Source organism: Melanerpes formicivorus, unplaced genomic scaffold (assembly GCF_026170545.1).
Source record: "Melanerpes formicivorus ecotype bairdi unplaced genomic scaffold, bMelFor1.0.p_v2 SCAF_76, whole genome shotgun sequence".
Classification (NCBI taxonomy): Eukaryota; Metazoa; Chordata; class Aves; order Piciformes; family Picidae; genus Melanerpes; species Melanerpes formicivorus.
Genome location: NW_027142428.1, coordinates 970,220 through 993,566, shown reverse-complemented (window position 1 = coordinate 993,566; position 23,347 = coordinate 970,220). Strand labels below are relative to the sequence as shown.

The 23,347-nt window shown below is 48.9% G+C and overlaps 1 protein-coding gene across 3 annotated transcripts; it reads left to right on the top strand.

The window, feature by feature from the left end:
• Positions 1-98: 98 nt before the first annotated feature.
• On the top strand, positions 99-22,018 carry PCYT1A (phosphate cytidylyltransferase 1A, choline). 3 transcript variants are annotated; one of them, XM_068164005.1, is made up of 9 exons: positions 99-239; positions 8,420-8,560; positions 11,421-11,520; positions 13,442-13,558; positions 15,682-15,833; positions 16,633-16,711; positions 17,458-17,600; positions 18,614-18,802; positions 19,504-22,018. In XM_068164005.1, the coding sequence occupies exons 2-9, from the start codon at positions 8,444-8,446 to the stop codon at positions 19,708-19,710; spliced, it is 1,104 nt and encodes a 367-aa protein (XP_068020106.1). In that variant the 5' UTR covers positions 99-239; positions 8,420-8,443; the 3' UTR covers positions 19,711-22,018. The 3 variants fall into 3 exon arrangements, with proteins under 3 accessions (XP_068020106.1, XP_068020104.1, XP_068020105.1); XM_068164003.1 differs by lacking the exon at positions 99-239 and adding an exon at positions 1,028-1,118; XM_068164004.1 differs by lacking the exon at positions 99-239 and adding an exon at positions 4,356-4,454.
• The last annotated feature ends 1,329 nt before the right edge of the window (positions 22,019-23,347 follow it).

The following is a 23,347-nucleotide window of genomic DNA, read 5'->3' as shown; positions in this document are numbered from 1 at the left end:
TCTGAAAAGGAATGCTAAAGCCTCTCATCTCCCTAAACGTAGGAGGACCAGCTTGGTTCCTGCGAGAGTGTGTGCCCTCAGAGAGCATCTCAGCTGTTGATCAGGAAATTGGATGAGTTGCTCTGTGGTGATGCCTGCTCTGACTGTGCTGATGTGTGTTCTCTCTGTGCTGATCAAGGAGCAATCACAGCTAACAATTTCAGTGGATAAACACCTTTTGGAGCGCTGAGTTGGGTGAGGTGAGTCCTGAATCCTACCCTCACCATCTGTGAGAGCAGAACTTGTTCTGCCCATCCAGCTCTTGGAAAGAGGGGAGGTAACAAATTACACTGCATCTTCTAGAATCATTCTTTGGGCCACAGCCCTGGAGGCAGCATGCTCCTGTTTCTCTATTATGTTTGCTTGAAAGTGGTTTTCTCCCATTTTCTTCTGATGGGGAGCAGAAGGTGACTTCACCTTTGCTTGGTCGCTACTTGTGGCTGTTCCATACTGGAGCTGCAGAGATGAGGCAATGGTGCATTTAAACCTGGGAGTGCAAGTTTTGGGGCACAGTGAACCCCTCCATGTAAACACAATATCATCCCCATGCCAGGGGATGATATATAACCTCCCTTGTTTTGACCATTTTACCAAATCGTGGTGGTTAAATCTGATCTAGTCAAAGATGTCGCTGCTCACTGCAGGGGGGTTGGACTAGGTGACCTTTGCAGGTCCTTCCCAACCCAATGCGTTCTATGATTCTAAATCAGGATTTTCCCCCTTGCACTCACTCTAGTTCTGGAGGTGTTCAACGGCAGCTTCACGAAGGGCTGTACAACGCAGGACTGAGCCTGCGGCCGTTCAGCTCCAGCAGCCCTTGGCAGAGACACCGAGGCACTCGTCACCCTCCAAGACCAGGCGCCGGGAAGGGGGCGGACCCTTTCGCGAGCCGGAACGGAGGTTCCGGGCGCAGTTTCCCGGGGTGCGGCCGGCCCTTTCCTGCCGCCCGGGCCCGACACGCAACGGCTCCGCCCGCCGCCCCGTTGGCGTTGGCGGGAGAGGGGCGGGGCAGGCGCCGGGAGCGGCGGCGGCGAGGCTGGGTCGCGCAGGGCGCCGGAGCTGCGGGCAGCGGTGCGCTGGTAGGGGCACTTCAGTGGGGCTGCTGCTGAGGGGGCTCGGGGAGGGGTCTGTCACTGGCAGGTGGCGGGGGGCTGAGGGGTCTGTCACTGGTGGGACGTGGGGAGACCTGCCACGTCGGTGCGGGGCTGTGCTGTGGCACCGGGCACAGGTTTCCCCTTGGAGTGCTGCGTGGGGTAGCGTGCAGCCGGACGGGGCACTCGCTGTAGGGCGGGGGGGTGCCCGCCACGGAGGCTAGAGGCAGGTGGGTGGGTTGCGGTTGGAGGCACCTGAGGATCTCCTCACCTTGCCCCTGCGGGGTCCCACCCCGGCACCTTTCTCCGAGCGGGGTGGCCGTGGAACAGGCATGGGCCAGCCTTGCTAGGTGGCAGGGGGCCTCTGGGAGGTGCTGGCTGGCAGGGACGTGGGGCTCATTGGGTAAGGGGGCAGTGTCTGCTGTGGAGCGGCGTGGTGCGCTGCTTCCCCTTTGATGGGACCTGGAGCGAGGCTGGGGCTTGGGAACAATGCTCGGGTGATGGTGAGACTGGCAGCAGTGGGGGCAGGCTGAATGGAGACAGCAGCAGATGTTTTGGGAGTATGCCCCCGGGGCTTGGAACATGAGGCTTTGGAGAACATCTTCCCACTTGGGTGGTGCAGCCAAGGCCTTGGGAGAGAGGAGAAGAGCTAGGAGGTGGCCCTGACTGCCGAAAGGAAGGTGTGACCTAGCTGCTGCACATTGGCTCTAACCTGCTTTTTGTGCCCACCAGAGTCCTGGCTGCATTGATTAGTGGTTGTGTAATTAAAGTCTGCAGGAATTCTGAGAACTGTGATGCTTCCCAGTAGCCCTTGCTCACTGTGGAGGGTGGTGCATGACACTGCAGGTGACCTTGCCTCCCTCTGTCCCAGCCCTGTGCAGTTGCAGTCCCAGGTCTCCCTGCCTGGGGTTGGTAAGGACTGGTGTGGTCAGAAGCAAGTACTGGTGGAGGTTCCATCTCCAGGCCCTGTGCACTACAGCCACTCTATTTGTTTCTGAGATTCAGTTGGCAAATGTCTGTTGGTTAGTTCCTGAAGAAATTCCTTTATATACAGAATTATTAAAATTCATGACTCAGTTTCTTGGTCCATGATCTGGCTTGTAATTGTCTTGAGATTACTCTAGGATGAGCCAAAAACAATAACTGTTGCAGCAGGGATTTGGTACTGATGTGTCAACCTGCGAGAGGAGGTTGCATTCTGGAGTCTAGAAAGGCCCTCTTGTTGAGGCCTTAAAAGCAATGCAGTGCAACTCAACTCAAAAGTCAGGATGGAATGACCACCTATCCTTGTACTTTATTGTCCCTGGGCAGGCTCCAAACCTTCTGACATTCTGCACAGAGCCAACTCTTGCTGCTTTGCTCACCACAGCAGAGACTTTGTCGCATGCTAGGACTCTCAGTGCCTCAGGGTTATGATGTACCCAGAAGGACCATGAATTCCTGAAGGTCTTGCCAGCAGTTTTTTCTCTCTGTGTATTCCATAGAAGTGCTGCCTAGGTGATTGTGCTACACTGTTTTCAGTTGGGGTGATGTTAGAATGATCTTGAACCATTTGAGACTTGGTTGGTGAAAAGCAGCATCTTTTCATTGATTGCAGGGCACAGGTACCAGATCTTTTGTGTGCTTCAGTCTGCTCAAGAAAATGTTACCAGTCTGCCTGTAGTAGTAGGGGATGCAAGGCCAGGGGTTTGGGTTGCTTGTATACAAAGATCTGGGTGCTGTTTGACTGGTGTGTGGCACTGGCTGAACTGGAATCCTTTTCATGCAGCACTGCAGGAGTAGGTGAAGCAGCCTGTGTTTTAGATGTGGGCAGAACTCTGCTTGTGAGGTCCTGCAGTAACCTTTTGGGGGCACTTAAGGGCTTAGACTGTCTAGATGGAGCAGATGCTGACTGTGCAGTCTTCTCTGGAGGTGAGCAGGCTGGGTTGCAACCATTAGCACTCAGTTTTTAAGCAGATGCTCTCAGTCTGGAGATTGGGGCAGAGCTGAGCCTTGCAAGCCTCAGCTGGGAATGAAGTTGCCTTGGAGATTGGGCAGGACTTTTATGCACAGATTGAGGCGAGATCCTGATCTCTCCCAGTAATCACATACAGGCTAACCCTCATCTTGTAAATAGACTTTTGTCAGTTTCCCACTGCAATGAGTCTTCTGTCATTAACATCTTCCTGCCTACAACCGATTCCTACAGGGAAACACACCAGGAAGGTTAATTGCCAGCTGGGGGTTGGAAGTTGGGAAGGATGGGGAATTGGATTCTCTTTGCTCTATGACTGATGAACACATGGTCGTTTGTGTACTTTACAGCCTGCCAGGGAAAGTATCTGAAGTGACAGGACTTATTCCTTTTCCCTGGGGCTGTAGCTTAGGTGCTGTCCATGTGTCAAGGCAATTCTCTGCAGACAGCTGTCAAGAGTGCAAAGTTTAGTAGTAGTTTCCTGCAGATGAGTCAGCAGAAGAGAAATAGCTTGCTGCTGTGGAGTGCAACGATCTTGTGGGCAAAGCAGCGCATGACAGTCACATCTGACTGCCAATGCCTTCCAAGTTCAGAGGGACAACAGGGGAGCCCAGGAGCAGGCAGTGCCACTGGGTAGCTTGGCAGGTCTGGATGTCTGAGAGGCCTTCCTAGTTCACTCTACCTGCTGGTTTTGTGCTGGCTCAGATCTCAGGTGGCAAATGCAGCAGTCTTGGCTGGAACATTTACTGGGCTGTTGCAGTCATCTGTTGTTTTGCATATGCTTTAAGTAGCAGGATTTATTTTGTCATGGTGTGTAAATCTGCAAGAGAAAAGCAGTGGAAGTGAGAGACACAGTCCTGGTACTGCCTGTAGATTTGCAGATAATGTTTTTCAATAAATTCCTTGGGACATCAAAACACAAAGAATGGAGACAGGTCAGGACCTCACGCCATCGGTGTGCTTAGGATGCAGAAATAGCTGATCCAATGCTCCAGTGGAATGCAAGGCACCAGTTCTGTGACACCACCAAGCCTAAACAAAACATCTCTACTCTCCATGAAATCTTGCCTAAGCAAGGTTTACTCTGCCTGTTCTGACCTAGTCCACCTGCCAGAGGCGATAACTTCAGTGTTGTGGTTAAATTCCAGCTCAGATCATGGTGGTGTTAACTCACACTAAGGGAGAAGGCTTTAACTCCTTCCCCACCTATTTTTCTTTTCTGTCTTCCTTTGTGGTAATCAACACTTGTCCTTCTTCCCTCTCAGAAGTGGCTATGTTTCAGTGGGATTCAGTGATTCCCTGGTGGGAAGAGCAACTCTTCTCCACTCTGGAGGTTCCAATCTCCTTGGAGAGCCTGTACATCTCTTGAGGTGAGCTAGCTGGCAGGCCATGCAAGATGCTTCTTTGGTACAGGACATGCACTAGAGAAAGAAGTTTCAGAAACAAAGCCCTGGGTGCTTTGTATAGTGGCACAGAGATGATGATTTGCCCATGGCTTGCCCAAGTGGGGGCACTTCTAACTTTGTCCCTTGCAAGCAGTTTCTTACATTCAGCACAGAGTGTGTAACACAGGAGGGTGACCAACTGGCACAGTGCTAATATTTTATAGCAGGGCTTTTTGTTTGGTTATGCCTGGGCTTTATCTTGGAGGTTTTCAGAATGAGCTTTGAGAGCTATCTTCTCCTTCCCCTTCCCCATCTGCTGCAAACATAATCCACATTGGAGCAGTCAGTGTTGTACACATTTGGGGAAGCAAAGCTGTGTTCTCAAGTGTTAAGCTCAGCTACAGATGCTGGATCCCATTGTTAGTAAGTCATTGTTTGAGATGCTATTTTAGTCCTTTGGGTCAAAATGAAGCATTCTAAGATTAGGCTCTTTATCACAGCAAATCATGGCTTGTTTTTCAAAACAGTGTGTTCCCAGTTTTTAATGATGTGTTTGGTGCTAAGAGGACTTCCCAGGAACTCACCAGCCACGGGATAGAGGTTTCAAAGCTCTGAGGAGTGGTAAAATTATTGTGTAATTCCTGCATTAATTTGAGTAATTAGCAGAGCTGCATCGCTCATGAGGTGCCCGGGCCAGCTCTCTGGACACTGCAGAGGCTCCTTCAGTAACATCTAGCCTGTAACATCAGAGCAGACAGAGCACATTTACAGCATCCTCAAAGCTGATTTCTCCCACGGTATGTCAGGTGGAGCTGCTGCTGCTGGGCAGCTGGTGCTGTCCGACTGCTGCTGCTTACTTAATGCAAAGCAAATCCATTCACTTAAGCCTTTGTTTGCCATCATTTGACTACACCCTGAGAAGCAGAAATGTGAGTTAGGGTGGAGGAAAGCAGATGGTTTAGTGTGGGAGGGCTTGGAAGAAGCTGTTGGAGATTTCTCCTGGGCTTGGACAGTGCCTCCATACTACAGTGTGCAAAGTGCAGTGTTGCCCTGTGCTGTAACCTGCAGTTCTCTGTCACAGTATCACACAGTATCACTTAGGTTGGAAAGGACCTCGAGGATCATCGAGTCCAACCTATCAACACAGACCCCATGACTAGACCATGGCACCGAGTGCCACGTCCAATCCCCTCTTGAACGCCTTCAGGGTCGATGACTCAACCACCTCCCTGGGCAACCCGTTCCAATGACGAATGACTCGCTCGGTGAAGAACTTCCTCCTCACCTCGAGTCTAAACCTCCCCTGGCACAGCTTGAGACTGTGTCCCCTTGTTCTGGTGCTGGTTGCCTGGGAGAAGAGGCCAACCCCTTCCTGGCTACAACCACCCTTCAGGTAGTTGTAGAGGGCAATGAGGTCACCCCTGAGCCTCCTCTTCTCCAGGCTAAACAATCCCAGCTCCCTCAGCCTGAACCCTGAGCTCTGCACCCAGCAGCAGTATGCTGGCAGTAACTCAGCAGGGACTGTACTGGTGTGCAGAGAAGTCTAGTTGCTCTGATAGGCTGAGCTAACGTGGGAAGAGCTTCACCTGTTTGCGTGGAGCCTGCTACGTCCATACTTCAGCAGCAAAGCCTCTGCCAGTGCTTTGTGATGTTTTGCTGGGCAGTGGTTCAGAATGATTCATTCAGCCTGTTAACAGATCTTGTAATTCTTCCCAAAGGGAAGGAAAGCAAGTGTCAGAGACCAACAGGTGACTTGAAGCACAGTGAAATTGTTCTGACCAAATAATAAGAAGATCTACTCTTATTTACCCCCATGGTTTCCATGAACACTGGGGGCTACTTGAACCAGAGACAGAGGTCTGCTGGTTTGTGTAAAGTGGGTATTTTCTTCTAGGACCACAGTGGTGAAGTAAATAACTGATACAGAGTGTGCTTGCAAGATGGCACCTTGCAAAACTGAAGGACTATTTGTGTCATACCCTGTGTTTTCACAGAGGCACTCTGGAAGCTGCTGCATTTATAGCACAGATCTTGCTTGAAAGTTAAATGTGTGCCTAAGTAGTTGAAGACTTGGGAGCTCAGGGTTGCAACCTCATTTTGCAATATGTTTGTTTGTTGTTAGGAAACAGTAAATTAATTACTGGAATAGGAGGGAACTCAGCAAATGTGACTCACAGGCATGAACGAGGGAGAGAGTGCTGGGTGGCTGATGCAGTTCTGAAATGTCCTTGTGGCTGCTCTTCATTACCAATTTTGTCTCCTCCCCAGTAGTTTTTTTGGCTCCTCACTCAACCATGATTCTCTTTTCCTGTTCTTAGTGCAGTGTTAGGTGTTCCAGAGTAGCCTGGGATATTTACATGCATGTAGCCCAAAACCAGTTCAGCTGTGTTTGGCCCTAACACTGTTCGTAAGGTATTATCTTGTTGATGCTAGGTGGGGAGAGCGGTAAGTTCACATGCTATTAAACTACATCTGACTCCTTACTTTAGAGCATTCCTTAACCTGGAGTCATTTGTGCTTGAGTAAGTCTGATCATTGAATTTGCTTTGTAAAAGCTCTTTCCCAAAGCCCACTTTCGTTCTGTGCTGAACAGCAGGGCTTTGACCAGTGGCCCTCTCTGAGGACGGCCTCGGCTCGTACCAAGCAGGAGCACTCAGGAGAGACCCTCTGCCAAGGACAGGGGGTAACATTCAGAAGGACATCTGCCCTTTCGTGTGCTTCGTGCTTGCCCCACCTAAGGTGTTCCAGCACACTCAGTGCATGTGGGTGGGGAGACGTTTTAAATTCCGCCCGGCTTTTGTTACTAGGGTGTTGAGGCACTCACGTAAGCATCATTCCTGGGTGGAGGGGTCATGCTGCTCCCAGGAATGGCAGGTCAGAAGTGCCATTTGCTGTGCTGGAGAGCACACTGCAAGTGAGTGAGAGATAATGCTGCTCCTTAGTTAGACCTTTTGTAAATCCAGCACCAGTTTCCAGCTCCTGCAGCAGCTGAAAAAGGAATGTTTGCTGCCACGCCTTTCCAAAAATCCCTAGCTTTGCTTCAGTTATGTGAGGTGCTGGGCTTCCTAATGCTCCAGGGCCCTTTTGGGAAGGTACAATGACTCCAGCTCAAAAGCACAGATAGCTTACTTCCAGATAGCTGTCATGATTTCTGTCCAAAACTGGCCTTGTCTGTTCACAGAAGCAGTTCAGCTGAACAACCATTAATTGCAACCTGGTGCACAAAGTGCCAGAAGTGTGCCCTAATGTGGTGTCAGCAGCTGCTTCACCATCGGCTGAGTCACCACTGCAGTGGGAGCAGAGGACAAGCAGGGAGCATCCCAAGGTGTCTCCACTGAGGAGATGCAGCTTGGTCTTACACAAACAACAAAGCAAACATCAAGCCCACTAGTTAAAGTTATGACCATGAGTCGCAGCCCTTCCCTCACCATTACTCTTCTGCTTAAACCTGCTCCTTTCTCTCTTCAGGATTTTACAGGGATGAAGCACACTCACCAGCTGTCTTGGGGAGGAGAGGCACAGAAGAGTAGTGTTTACATTCATCAGAATGAGAGCTGGGGGAGGGTTGAACATAGATTGGGCATGCCTTCATCCTTAGTTTGCTTTCCAGATGCTAAAATAGCGTCATTATTCTTGTAGTCATGATTTATGACTTGCATTGCAACTCTTGTGTGAGTTTCTCTCCAGCCAGCTGATTGCTGCACACTTCTCTCTGCAGAACAGCCCCGAGTTGCAGTAAGTGATTCAGTATTCCCACCAGGCACTGTTTGTCAAGCCTTGGCAGCTGATGCCAAATACAACTGGCTAAGCCCCTTGTTAGGTGGCTGTGTCTTTGCACTGACCTTCTGTGCACTGTGCTGCTGCTGACTAACTCTGCTTTGGAAGAGCTGAGGAATCTCTCCTTTTTCTACTTATTTTTGATCTCCCCCCTCTCCTTCGTTTTGTTGCAGTTCTTACTGGCCGTGCTTGGCAAGATGGAGCCACCGACATCCTCCAGGCTGAATTCCCGGAAGAGAAGAAAAGATGGATCCGGCCCCAATGGAGCCACAGAGCTGGATGGAATCCCCACCAAAATGTCCAGGCGCTCACTCGTAAGCAAGCAGAGATAGGAGCTTTGGGTGCTTGGGAGATTAGGACATCCAGACCGAACAGCAGAAAGAGAAATGTGGTGGTTTTAATGTGGACACAGAAAGCAAGTGGTGGGTGGGAAGAAGCAAATGACAGCAGTTACCGTTCTTGTAAAGCCAGTTCAGAGTCTTCCTTTGTTCAATACTAGTAATGTACTTACAACATGGGCTTAAATTAGGTCTGAGGCAAGCATGCTAAGCTGCTTTTGTGGTGTGTGTGGCTTGTTTGTAGCCATTTAAGCTGAACCCAAACACGAGGTTCCAGCATGCACAGAGATATCCGTGCAGAAGTAAGCATTAGTTTCTCACAGGTGGGTTTACTGATGTGACCCAGCAGGAGGGAGAAGTACTCCAAACAAGCATGTAACAACTCAGGCACCTCGCAGTCCTGTTCAAGTCAGGGGAACTGCAGGAGGGTCTGAAGTCTATAAAGCATCTGCAGAAGCAATCTATTGATCTATTGAACCTGTGCTGTGAAACAGTGGGAGGATAATGGTTAGTTTGATTCTCTTTGGCAGGAGATTGCATTTAAGTTGCTGATACTTTGGGAATGTTAAGGGGGAGAAAGAAGCAATAAAAAAAAGCCAAGACTAAAACAAAGAAGGGGAAAAAAGAAAATAAAAAACAAAGAAAGGTTTTCTTCTTCTAGATCAACATTGGGATGGCTTTAGGAAGCTGAAAGCAGCAGAGTCTCTTTTCAGAGCCAGGGTCTAACTGGCTCTGTGCCAGTTAATGCTAGTGTAAAGAGCTGACTTTAACTTGCCCTTGCTGATACATTGCAATGATTGGCTTTTTTACAGCTCTTCTCTGCCTCTTCCTGGAGCTCTCCTGCATATCACGTGTGCTTTAGTTGCTCTTCCCTTATCTCTGTCAAAAGCCTCTTAGGATCCCTGCCACGCCATGCTGGGGTCATAGTCCTTGGCAGAATGTGGTGATGTGTTGCAGCCTTTCGCTGTGATACAAACGTTCCGCTCTTCAGGAGTGCTCCAGTCCAGTCCCAGAGCATTTGGCAGATAGTGTAACAAACTGAGAGCAACACCAGCAATGGGAACTGGGGAGGCAAGTGTTGGGAATTGAGACTCAAGTTGTTGTGTGACTTATCCCACAGAGCCTTTATATCCTTGTCTGCTGCCAGAAATCCACCCTGTCCATTTTAAAGACCTCATAGGTTTCAGTAAGGAAAGAGAAGTGATCAAGTTATTCCATGGAAATCACTTGCTCTTCATGTTGGTATCTGTCCTGCTAGAATCATAGAATCACAGAGTCAGTCAGGGTTGGAAGGGACCCCAAGGATCATCTAGTTCCAACCCGCCTGCCATGGGCAGGGACACCTCTCTCTGAGCAACACAAGCTACTTCCAGGCCACATTTATTTTAGTCACAGACCTCGTGATGAAAGGTTTCTTTTTCTTCTGTGGAAGTGTTATTTATTGTGGCAAAAGTAATAGTGTGGCCTAACTGTGACATTACCTTGGAGGCTTTACCACTCCCAGCTGAACAGCTGGCTGACAGAGTGCTCCTGAAGCAGCAGGGCTCAGCAGCAGAGGGTGGTAATGAAACTGCCGAACATTAGCCTGTTGTATTGTGCACATCAGGTTGAGTCCTGACCCTCAAATACCCGGCAGAGCAAGGACAACACTCTGGCAGGTGCTTTTAAGGACATTTCTCAGTGATCCTCTGATAATTTTGATAGTTGGGTTTTTTGTAATGCTTTTATTCCTAACTTCATGTCAGATGTATGCTCACTAAGCTACAAATAATTTGGTTTTCCTCACAAGTCTCTGATATAATGGCAGTGATGACAGCAAAGACCTGCTGGCCTTACCTGACAGTAAGGATCCTGATAGAGGAGGTGGTATATAAAATGCAGGTGTACTGGTCAGTGGTTGCTTTCCTGTGCACTTCACTTTTAGCACTCTAATAAGGAATGACACAAACAATTACAGAAGCTGTCTTTCTGGTTGCAGTGGTGCTGGGCACCATGGCAGGATGCTGCAGTGGACAGGAAAGCCGGAGAGGAAACTGCTGATTAGCTTTCTGCAGCATGAAGGTATTATTATAAAGATCTTGTGGCTTAGGAAAGAAACATCCATTGCTGCCCCACACCTTCCTGCCAGAAGGAAACTGGACTGTTTGTGCTGTTAGGGGAAGGGCAGATGTTTTGTTTCCATTCAGAGGAGTCCAGAAGCATACCTGGACTTCAGCTGTTGATTATCACACTCCTGTGGTCAAGGTAGTAGATTGGAGAGAGGCAATTTCCTGCAGCATTTGGAGATAATCTGCCACAAATCAAGGTCAGTCTCTCACTATGGCTCAGAAGTGGGTGATGACACACAGATACCTGTGGGAAATTGTTCTGCTGTTAGTATTGCTCTTCTGCTCCCCCGTACTGAAACTGAGGAGCTGTTACAATTTGTACAGCACAGCATGAGCACTCAGACACAGAAAGTGATGGTCTTGCCCAGGTGGACATAGCTGGAGCTGCAGCAGTGAGGTGTGATGAAGCTTGGCTTGTGCTGCTGTGAACTGCTGTTTATCAAAAGTCTGGGTTTACCAGCTGCACAGTTGAGCCTCCATTTCTCTTGGGTGCAGTGTGGCTACCAGCATCTTAACTCTGCGTTTCTCTCTCTTCCCCTCTAAACTCAGGCTAACCACCTCACAGGGCTGGTTTGAGGTTTATAACTTATTAGTCTTTTAGTACATGTGTTTGAATCATGCTGAGGCACAGTGAATCACTGAGTGCCTAAGACACTGCAGTGGAAGTGCTGCTGTTAGGTTTTGCTCTCAGCCTTGTATCCTCACAGCTAACTTCTCTGGCTCTGCAGGGACTGCGGGAACCGGCTCCTTTCTCAGATGAAGTGGAAATCGATTACAGCAAGCCATACATCAGAGTGACCTATGAAGAAGCAATGAGAGGGACCCCTTGTAAGTGGTAGAAAAGCAGATTGGAAGGGGCTTGTATAAATGGGACAGGGTGGGGAGGCATGATTGTGATAGCTTCAAGACCAAACCAACCTTGTGTGTGTCAGACCATGTTTGCAGCCAATGACTGACTTAATGCTTCGGTGATTAGATAACTGTTCCCATCAGAAACTGAGCCTGCCAGTACAACTGAAATTGGAGCTCGTGTGTGTGAGGAGCTGTACTTTCACCAGTAAGGCTATTTGAGGCAAATAGGTGTTTGTGGTTTAGCTTTTCCTCTGTTGCTGACAGCTATAGAATAGTATCAGAGCTGAACATTTATCTGTACTACTTGGTCTGAGGCATCTTGAAGTTAAGCACTTTAAAAGTCATCATTTCTGAAACTTGAAATGGGCAAGTAAAACCAACATATGTATTTTTCCAGAACATCCTGTTCTAGTCTGGATTTGAATTAAAGTCAGTGTCATTCAACACAGTAGGCCAGCCCCATGACTAAAATGTGTCCTTTTATTCTCTAAAATCAGGCTGTAAGAAGCACTCTGTTCTCTGCAGGTCCAAAGGGGAGGCAGAGACAGAATCACTGCCTGCAAGATAGCTGCCCTCACTTGCCAAACAGAGTGTGCAGATAGTGCTTGGCCTCCTACTTGGCCTCTGTGTTATGGCTACAAAGACAATATAAATGCTGTACTACTACCTACCTGACTGCTGCTGAGAGATGAATCAGCTGAGATTGAGACCTAGGCAGTATTTTCCTGCCAGAGGTTCTGGAAATCCAGTGCATTTCACAGTCTGCATTAACTTCCCAGCTGAAAGTCTCCAGAACCTGCACAAAAGTCTCTGATTTCAACAGTGATGGCCCTCCTGCCAGCTAAGGCTAAAATTCATTGCCTGCTTTCTTGTTGCTGTTTGTGTCTCTGCTCACACACCATAGCTGCTGCAGCTATGGAGGAAAAGGGAAGGGTGTCCCAGACAATTCCCAGAACATGACTGTATTTGAATAAGGGCCTGGTAGGACCAGCCCTCTTCTGACAGCTTTGGTGGGCTTCTAGTCACACCACTTCTCTATCTGCCTGAATTCAGCCAGGAAGCAGCAGGCCATACCCAAGTGTGTCACATACCTAGAATGTGTGGCTTTCTCTTACCAGCAGCAAGAGGACTGCTGACCTGTGTGGTTCCAGAAGATCAGAAATGAGGGAACCTCCTACTGTTGTATGGCATTGCTGGACTGTGTCACTTTACCTCAGAGATCTAAGCTGTAATTTCTCCAGGCCAAGATGGCCTGACAAAAGTTTTGTTCCTACTTATTTATCTGTAGATCAAGCTGATAGTGGCAGCACTTCAGCAGAATTGCATCAGCTTTGCTTTTAGCAGTCCAATTGGATGTTTGGATAGAGCCATGCATTCATTGGTCTGGAGGAGCTGATTGTGCTGGTGGGGAACTGAAAGTCTGGTCCCTCATCTAGACTTAAATCTTTGGCAGCAGGAAGCAGAGGAGGATGCCAAGAAGGTCTTGAGAAGCCATTTGGGCTGTCAGGGGCAAATGGGGCACCTGTGAAACGTTTGGGCCAGTCCCTCTCTGGTAGCTTACTGACTATGCAAAAAGTTAATGCTGCATTTGGATTTCTGTGGGAGGGGGATGTTCAGACTTTGTTTTCTGCTTGGTCTTCCTTCATCTTGTGTTCAGTGGATGTGCCTTTGAACATGGTTGTATTTCAGCTCTGTTCTCAGCTGCATTTGATTCCGTGTGGGAAGGCAGAGCGCCAGCCGTTTCTCTTCCCAAATCTTTCCTGGCAATGGCTCTGCGTTCTGCCAGTTTTCTGCAACGTCCTCACGAGTTTCAGAAGGTCCCCAAATGCAGACATGAGCAGCAGCTGCTTCTCCAGGAAGGCATCTTCACAAATGTCTCTCTGTCCCTTTGGCACAGTGGATCGCCCTGTCAGAGTTTATGCCGATGGGATATTTGATTTGTTTCATTCCGGACACGCCCGAGCCCTGATGCAAGCCAAGAACCTCTTCCCAAACACATACCTCATTGTTGGAGGTAAGGAGTGACCTGGTTGACATTGACTGTTGTAGGAGTACAGTTCACCTTCATCCACGGCTGTGCATACAGATGGCACAGCAGGGATTTTGTCCTTATGGCCTCAGTGGTTCTCGCTGCGAATGTTTGTCCCAAATGTTGTTGGAGTCTTACTGCAGTACGTTGGATGTGTCTGCAGAAAGATATCCTGTACCAAATGGGAGCTGAAGGAAAAGATTTTTGATCACACTGTTCTAATTTGACCTCTCTGTTTAGTTTAGGCAGATAATGGTGAGTTGCACATATGAAAATAGAGGTGGGACAGTTAAGCATCTGCCTGTTGAATGAGACAGATGAAGAATACGTAACAGCCCTTCTGTGACGGGTTGAGCTTTGTGTTACCTTTGTTGCCCTCCAAGTCACTCTCCTGTTCCAGCTCTCTGCTGGGAATTGCTTATGGCTGATTCCAAAGAGGTACCTGCTGGGAGCACAGAGGTCACAGCACTTCTTGGGCATGTGCCTGGCACATGAAAGTCAATGAGGCCTCATTTCTCCAAATAAAAGTTCCCAGGTGTCTGTTAGGTTCAATAGTCTTTAGCTGATGCCAGGAATATCCTGCTGACTGAGGGGATCTGGAAGAGGTGTTTCAATCAGGCCTTCTTCAAGAATATAAAACAGAAAAAAAGAAACCCTTTCTTCTGGCTCCTGCAATGCACTGTCCAGGCAGTGCCTCTGTGCCTCTACCTTCACCCACCTTAAAGACATGTCAGGCTCTGCACATTGTCCATCAGGAGGTGACCTCTGGTCAGGCTGCATAACAATGTTAAGGTATCAGAGCTGTGAATACCTTGAAGTAGTTTTCTCAACTGCCCTTATGTTCCTGAAGCAAAATGAAACTCTGATGCTGTGATAGAACAATCATGATGTCTTTGTGTGGTTTGTTTCCTTACCACAGTTTCACTCACTGCTGAGGGCATTTTTATAGTGATACTTTTTGTGTGCTACAGCAGCGTCTAGAATGGGAAGGGAGTGATGAGAGCTGAAATAGTTGTTCCAACCTACAACACATTCTGAGTTTAGGAATCTTGCAGGGGGAAAGACATCCCTGTGTCCATAAATGTACATCAAGCAGAAAATTAACTTCAGATCAAGCTATTACCAAGGTGTGTAACCTTGCTCCTTGCCTCTGATTGTCTGGTGAGGAGGTGAGGGCAATGAACTCCTCTGCTTGCACCAGGAACTGAGATGAGAGGCCACAGCCCAAGTGAACATTAGCTCCAAGCTGGGAGCAATCTCACTCACTCTTTATCATGTTTGTTTAGAACATAAATACATCCAATACCAGTGAGCCTGGTAATGCCTTGTTTACTTTTGAGTCTGATAGCCAAATGAAACTCCCTCTTTCTCAATGTCTTACATTGCAGATTATGAAGAGCTGTTCGTTTACTTTCTCATAGAACATAATTAAGCTAACTTGATTTGCTGTGAACTCACCCTTTGTTTTAATGCAGCTCTCCAAGAGCTAGACTGTGTGGAATGACATTCTATGAAGTTGGAAGCTTAAGCAGTGGGTTGTTTTTTTCTCTCACGGGCTTCAGTTACCAAGCCAAGGTTTAAAAGAAGATTTTTACCTGATAGGCCCCCAGATGCCATCTCACAGGATGCCAGGGGCTGGAAGGGACCTCCAGAGGTCATTGAGGCCAACCCCCCTGCCAGAGCCAGGACCATAGAATCTAGCACAGGTCACACAGGAATGCATCCAGATGGGTCTTGAAAGTCTCCAGGGAAGGAGACTCCACAACCTCTCTGGGGAGCCTGTTCCAGCGCTCCTGGAACAGGAGAATCTCCTACATGAGAGCTCTCTTCTGTATTGGCTGGGCTTCTTGGTAAGCTTTGTAGGCTCTAGAAACCTTTAGGGTTTGAGGTGTAGCTTGGTCAGAAATCTCCCAAACAGCCTGCCTAGAACTGAGTTCAGTGCCCTGCAGACTCCCTGTTCCTGGAGCTTTGTGGCTGGAAGAGCTGGGTTTGAAAGCGCCAGCACCAGCTGCTGTCAGCAGCTGGCATTGCCTGGTTTAGCAAGGTCTTTTTACTGTAAAGCACTGGCTAAGTATCTCCGGCTCACTCTTCTTTGCCTGTTTCTTCAGTCTGCAGCGATGAGCTAACGCACAACTTCAAGGGCTTCACGGTAATGAACGAGAACGAGCGGTATGATGCCGTGCAGCACTGTCGTTACGTGGATGAAGTGGTGAGAAACGCGCCGTGGACGCTCACTCCTGAGTTCCTGGCGGAGCACAGGGTAATTTGTGACAGCTGATCTGTTATGCATTTTGGTGAGCCTCTGCCTGTGCTTCCTGTTTACAGCAAGAATTCACCCATGGGGTGACCTCTGCCTGAGGAGCCCCATTTCTGTTGAAACTCCTGGAGTACAGAGTGAGCTGGGTTCAGGGTATTGAGTGGGTTTCTTGGGATGCTGGAAGTGTTTGGGGAGCTGGAAGGTAATGCTAAAAAAAGGCTGAGACTGTGACATGGTGAAAAACCCTGAGAGAGTTCTCACTGTTCCTGCTGCTTACAGATTGGTGTGAAATGCAATAGGAAGGGGATAATGCAGGTTGCAGGGGATTTCTGGAGGGCATCTGGTTCAACCCCCTACTTACAGTGAGAGCAGCTTAGATTTTCATCAGCTTCCCTGCAGCAGGAGACCAAGCAAGCTGTCTTGAGAGGCTTTTATCAGTTGGTAACATGAAATGCAAGGAGTCTCTAACATCTGTTGAACTGCTTTAGGAGGGGAAGGAGTCCTCAGGGGCGTTTTAGTTCAGCCTTGTTGCCATTAACAAGACCTGTCTCTGTGGAGCTCCAGAAAACTGTGTCCTTAGTCCCAGCCTTTCCTCTCTGCAGTGTGCTTACAATTGATACGCTATTGTCAGCAAGAACTTGGAACTGCTGTGTGTTGCTTTATAACACAGGAAAAGTGCCTTGCTGTGCTCTGTGACACCTCTGTGTGGAGGTATTGAGCAAAAGTTCATCCTTTGACAGAAGGCAGGAGGCCTGCACATTCAAGATAAAACGTTGACTCATGTTGCTTTCTTAATTTCCAGATCGACTTTGTTGCTCACGATGATATCCCCTATTCTTCTGCTGGCAGTGATGATGTTTATAAGCATATAAAAGAAGCAGGTGGGTCTGGGTCAGATTCTCCAAGGCTTCCTCTCAAAGGTCTGCTGTAGTTTCTCCTGTGCTCCTGTATTGCAGGAGTACACCTGGGGAAGTGGTGGTGCCTCTCTGGGAGCACAAGAGGCTCTGAGGGCAGAATGAGGTGCAGTTTGGGGCCATACTTTGTAAGGCTAGGACTGTGCCATATCCCAGGCCAAGCACTGCCCAGCTTCCACTCTGGTTATTGTGACTGAATTAACAGCCACCTTTTGAAAAAAAATCCTATGGTGTGTCTTAAAGATTCTCACAAATAAGAATCTTATGGACTTAGCAAAGCAGCTCCTCTAGCTATCTGCTGTAAAGTTCAGTGGGGGTGCAGCTGATTTAAATGTATCCAAACCCAGCCACCAGAGTTTGTTATATTTCCACCCAATAAACTGTAACGACCCCTTGTCCCGTCCTTATCACTATACTACTCTATGTGCTGTGGATTATAGTCAAGAGTCTTTAAGCCAGCTGCAGTGAAGAGCTTTTCATTAGAAGACAAAGTAGTTTGATGTGGTTGTGCCATGGTTTGATCTTACTTAGGTCTTCCTTACGCTCCAGAAAGGAGGACGCTGGCATTGTACATTCAAAGACAAAGATGTGGTAGTGTGAGGACAGATAGGAAATGAGCTCTTGGCAGGAGAGGGCATTTCCTAATAGAGGCAGGAGCAGCTTTTTGCCATGTCTTGCTTACAGCTGTCCTGGATCCTGTTGCCCAACTTTAGGCATGTTTGCACCAACTCAGAGAACTGAGGGGATCTCGACGTCAGACATCATCACGCGGATCGTGCGGGACTACGATGTCTATGCCAGGCGGAACCTGCAGCGGGGCTACACAGCTAAAGAGCTCAACGTCAGCTTCATCAACGTGAGTTGAAGTGTGCCTGTCCACAGGCTGCTGAGGCAGAATCTCACAGGGTGTGGAGATGTAGAGTCCTGATAGCATGGTCCTGACATATGCCAGTAAAAGGCCAGTCTGCAGAGCTAAGTTGTTGCACCAAACTGGTGTCTCTGGAGTAGCAATTAGACAACTTCTGCCCCTGCCTGTGGGACCCAGCCAGAGGAACTGAGGTTTTGCTCGTAGTGCTCCCTTGTCAGAAGTGGCTGTGGAGACATTTTGCCTGTTGAAAGAGCTGGAGACAGAGCGTGTGGCGAATCATGTGTTTTCATGAATTGAATGAACAGTGGGTTGTTGTTGGCAACAGCTGCTGCGCTCACCACTCTCCTCTTTCCTCAGCCACCTTCTTGAGGTAGAGTCATTTGTTAGGATAAAATCTGATCCTGGTCTCACCATACTGTTCCCTTTGGGGAGCTACAGGAGCAGCAGTGCTTGGGTGGGAGAGAAGGGCATGCTGTGATCCTGTGCCGAGTAGCTCTAGCCCACGAGCAGAATGCGTGGCAAAAGGCATTTCTGATGTTGGAAGCAGTAAACATTTGGACTTTTGTCACTGAGATACCATGCCTTAGTTTTTAAAATGCTATCAAATACAAAAATGAAACAAGAGAAGTAGCAGCTGCTTGATCTCTGGCGTGTTATGCTGCCTCTGTTTAAAAACACCCCAGAGAAAGACTTGTGCAATTGTGATAAAGCAAAGAGGCCTTCAGCAGGTCGCTCAAATCTAATCTGCATATTATATAAATACTCCCCTCCTGTTAGATAGTGCTTTACTCTGAGTTTAGTCTGGCTCTGTGTGCTCTGCCATTGCCTGTCAGGAAGCATCTCACAGCCCCACTGTGTCTGCCATTCGGTCTAGAGAAGAAGTGTCACAAGACTAATGGACTTGCTGGGACTTAAGCAGCAGTTCAGCATAGTAACACAAAGCAGAGGCGATGGTCACTCAGATCTGGGAGCTGTGTTCTCATCCACCACTTGCTCTACAGGAGAAGAAATACCACCTCCAGGAGCGTGTGGATAAGGTGAAAAAGAGAGTGAAGGATGTAGAGGAGAAGTCAAAGGAATTTGTCCAAAAAGTGGAGGAGAAGAGTATTGATCTCATTCAGAAGTGGGAAGAAAAGTCCCGGGAGTTCATCGGCAATTTCCTGGAAATGTTTGGCCCGGAAGGCGCATTGGTAAGAAGCCTCTCTGGGAAAAGGGGAAAGAGGATTTTGGAGAGCTCAGCAGGCATTGTAGGGCTTCTGCAACCTGTGGTCTGCAGAGCAAAGGTTTACAGTTTGTTGTAGTGCTTGATGTGCCACCAGCCTCCAGATTCATAGAATGGTTTGGGTTGGGAAAGACCTTAAAGATCATCTAGTTCAAATCCCCCTGGAACTGGCAGGGACAACCTCTGCTACAGCAGGTTGCTCAAGGCCTTATCCAGCCTGGCCTTGAACACCTCCAGGGAGGGGGCATCCTTGGCCTCCCTGGGCAACATGTTCCAGTATCTTGCCACCCTTGTTCCCAGGCTTGGGCAGCCTGTTTACAGGGAGCCCTCACCCTTGCCAACTGGCCTGTAAACTGCAGGCCACTGAGCAGCGAAGAGACTGGCAATAACTTTGTCACCAGCTTGGGATGAGTCTGAAGCTAGTTTTTGCCAGGGTCTCCTGTGCTGTGGGTAAATATCACAAGCATTTTGTGTTAGAAGTGCTTGAAAATGAGTGTTGATTACGCTGCGTGTAGTTCCCAAAGCCTAGAGCAATGTCTGGGCTTTTTCTGCTCCTGTATGCCCAAAGCATTGAAGGGACACAACTCAAAATGCTGCCCAAGCTGTAAGTAGTGTCCATTTCCACCACTGTTTGATCCATGCTGACTGTCTTCCTGCTTCCATTGCTAGAAACACATGCTGAAGGAGGGCAAGGGCCGGATGCTGCAGGCCATCAGCCCAAAGCAGAGTCCCAGCAGTAGCCCCACGCATGACCGCTCCCCATCTCCCTCCTTCCGCTGGCCCTTTTCAACCAAGACTCCTCCTTCCTCACCTGCCAACCGCTCCAGGAACGAGTCTGCAGTCACCTATGACATCAGTGAAGATGAAGAGGATTAAGCTACCAGCTGGGATTTACTGCGAACCGCTAATCGCTGAATCCTACGTCTGGATCCACTGAGGAACTCGAAATGAGCAAGGGAGCCATAGAGCAGGGCTGATGGTGAGCACAGGGCCTTGGAGGCACCCATTGCTCTTAGCAAGGGCTGCTGCCTGGAAGCACATTCAAACCTCCTCTCCCTTCTCCTCCCTCAAACCCTTTTGTTGTTTACGTTCTAGTGGTTCCCAGGGGGCAGATGGGTTTTATATTTTAAGAAAATACCCTTTTAAAAAGTGTAAAGAATAGCACTCGAGTGTGGCTTTTGTTTTGGTTTCTTTTCCCTTGCTAAACCTCCAGGCAAGAGGGAGAGTGGGAAGACCCATCATCTGTCTCTTCTTGCCTTCAGCCCCTCTGTCATATTCCCCCCACCTCCAGGCAGTATCCATACCTCTACCAAACAAAAGACCCCCCTCGGTTCCGCAACCAGCGTGACCTCAAGAGCACACAGCAAACAATAGTGTAAAGAGGCTTCTAGGAAACAGAGACATCTCTGCTCCACCAGAGCTGATAGCAGCCTGTTCAGCAGAGTCTCTAGTACTCATGCACCTCGTAGCTGAGCTTCCTAGTGTGTGGCTGTGAGGACGTGCTGGGCGGGAGGCTGCTGGCTTAGCACGCAGGAGCTACGCCCTGGAAGAACTCCTAGCACCGTAGAGGCACACAGCCAGCATTCACAGGTCCAGGTTGTGTGGCAGCTGCAGGGGAAAGGCCTTCCCAGCTAACCATAACAAGAATGCTACATCTTGAGCAAAATTCAGTCCTCAGTTGCTGTTGGAGAGAAGAGAATGAATCTTTGCTTCAGGGCACTTGTCTGTGCATTTCCTTGGGCATGGGAGAGTCCAGGTAAAAAGAAGCTCCTTGTCCCAGTCTCTGGTCTGTAGTAGGTTTTGCTGTCTGTCCAGATGGCCCCTCAACACTGTGCTCTGTGCATGTTTGTGTTCCAGTTGCTGTGCTCCCAAGGGGCTGGAGCAGGCCTTTGCACTGGTGCCATGAAGTCGCTGCTGTAAGGACAGAATGTGAACTGGTACAGCCAGTTTGCTCTCTGTGTTCGTGTCTGCAACTGGAAGGGTTCTTGTCCCATATGACAGTTACCTGCCCTGGGCAATGTCACTGCCCACTTACAGTGCCCCTTGAGGCAGGCCAGGAATTGCTCAGAGAGTGCTGCAGCTTTTTAAGATGTTAACCATCTAACCTGATCATTTGAAACCGTGGTCCAAGTTATGCCTGCTGCTGTGTCTGTAACCAACACTTTGGAGCTTTGCAGCCTGCAGCTTCCTGTGGGCAGTTGCCCTCCCCATGCTGCCTGTGTCTGCACAGAGCAGGCCAGGGCACTGCTCTGTGCACAGGTCCCAGCAGCCAGCGCTGGAGGGACAAGCTGTGAAGCTCCCACTTGCTTTTCTGCTTGGGTTTGCCTGGGATGCCTGTTGTCTCTGGGTGGAGCTGCTGGGCTGAGCTGCCTGTATCCTGCAATGCTGGGAGCAGAGAGGACAACCTGGAGCCTGGTCAGCAATACTGCAGGGGGATCTGCAGAGCGAGGTGCAAAGCTCAGGGAGCTGTGGGCGCAAGGAGGCAAAGCATCAGGTGCTGCCACAGGTTCTGCAGAGCGTGGTGCTTCCAGGGGATACAGGGATCCTGCGGTAGGAGCAGGCTGCCACTTCTTTCCAGCTTTTATCTTGCTAATCCTTTGTCACCATGCCCAAAGGGCTTGATAGAACTCTGTGTTTCTGTTGAGGCCAGAGCCAGTATGGGAAAGGGCATCTTGGGGACTCCTCATCTACCACTTGGACATCTCAGCAGGAATGTGCAGTGGCTCTGGGAGTGTGGTCTGGCTGCTAGGAATTTTAAGCTATAAGGAACAAATAATGGTCACTTGGTACAGTTGTTGATCCCCTGGTTTATGAGTGGTAGAGCACTTACTTTGTATCACCCACATTCCCTCTTCCCTCATCTTCCCCACCTTCCTTTCCTCGCCCTTCCCTTGGTATGAATGTTGTGTTGCTTTCCCGATCACAAAGACCAGGCTCCTTTCGAGCCTCACTGCTGTTTCAAACACAAGTTATGCAACAGTGTTCTGCAAGTGTGGATAACAAATGGTGGTTTGTTCTGTAGGGACCTTAATATATTTCTTGGGCTCTCTGCAAAACCTGGGGTGCTTGGTAAGAAGTCAGCTGTGGTTTTACATGTAGCTTGGAATAACAGAGCTGTATCTTGTAACCAGTAATCCTTGCTTCCTCCTTGCACTTAAATTAAATTGAACACTCAGATCCCAAACTACTCTTTGTTGTTTTGGTTTGTGATTTTCCTTGTTTCTTCCTGGATTGCTGGACCAGCTTCATCTCCAGCACTGCCTTGTCCTATCAGGAATAGGACAGGGCTTGATTTTGGGGCAAAACACGTGAGCCAAACTCTCCAGGAATGTCACGTTTCCTGAAGATGTACCCACTGCTGCTGCTTCAGGGCAGTCCTGCACAGTCTTAACACATCCTGCACTCTACAGGAAAAGCATCCAAAAGAGAGATGCTTGAATCAAGCACAGAAAGAGTGGAAAAATAAACCTTTACTAGCATGCATTGAAGAATCCAGAGGCATCAACTCCTGCAATAGCCTTTACTCCATCCCTCTATAGATCTGGGGTGTGAGGCTGCTGGCCACCAGCAGCCAGGCCCTAGGAGAGGATTTTCTGGTGGCAAAGAGTAGCAGCAGCAGAGCAAAGCTGAAATGTGCCAAGGATGCTGGCAAAAGCAAGACATAAAGACTGTGGCACATAACCAGCATATTGCTCAGAGCGGTACAAAAGAAGCTCTTTAATCGCTTGAGAAAATCCTGGCACACACCTGCACTGACATGATTTTGTATGTTTTACAGGGAGTTGGGACTTTGTGTGGCACAGTTCTTGTAACCAGAGGCAGATAAGTGCTGGAGCAGCAAATACACTTGGCAGTAGCAGTGACCTTAGTGGGACTGATCCCTGTGCCTTGCGCCCTGCCCTTAGGGTGGACATCTCATTGCCAAGGGCTCTCTGGTGTAAAGGTGTGGGTTTGCTGCCTGCTGCAGGTAAGCAGGGTCTGGTAGTCTGATGTAGGGGAAATGAATCCTGTATTTTGCTGCTTGCTTGGGTGTTGCTTCTTGGCAAAGCCATGAGATCACAGGGCACCTGTGCTTCTGCTGGTGCCTAGAAAACCATGTTGGTAATAACCATGTGCTGTTGCCAGGAGTCTGTCAAATTTGGCTATCTCATAATGAATCACCAGTGTATCTTCTGGCTCAGCAATTTCACTTTGAACACCGCCCTCTGAAAAAAGCTCTGTGTCAATTATCTCCCCTCCTCATGGTAAAGGAAACCTGGGGAGTTTTCCCAACAAGGGAGCATTAACCAATTGTGTTATGATGCTTCAAGGTTCCTTGCTTTGCCTGGCCCCAGGCTGGCACGTATGGACAATCCTGCAGTCTCAGGAGCAACCACTGCTGTAAAGGATGTGCAGCAGGGATGGGCAAGACCTATCCAGAGGTCTTGAGAGAAAATGCTGCTGCCCTGGCATTGTCTTAGCTATCAGACCCCGGTCAGCAGCACCCAGCGGTCAGTGTCATGGATGGCTCCAT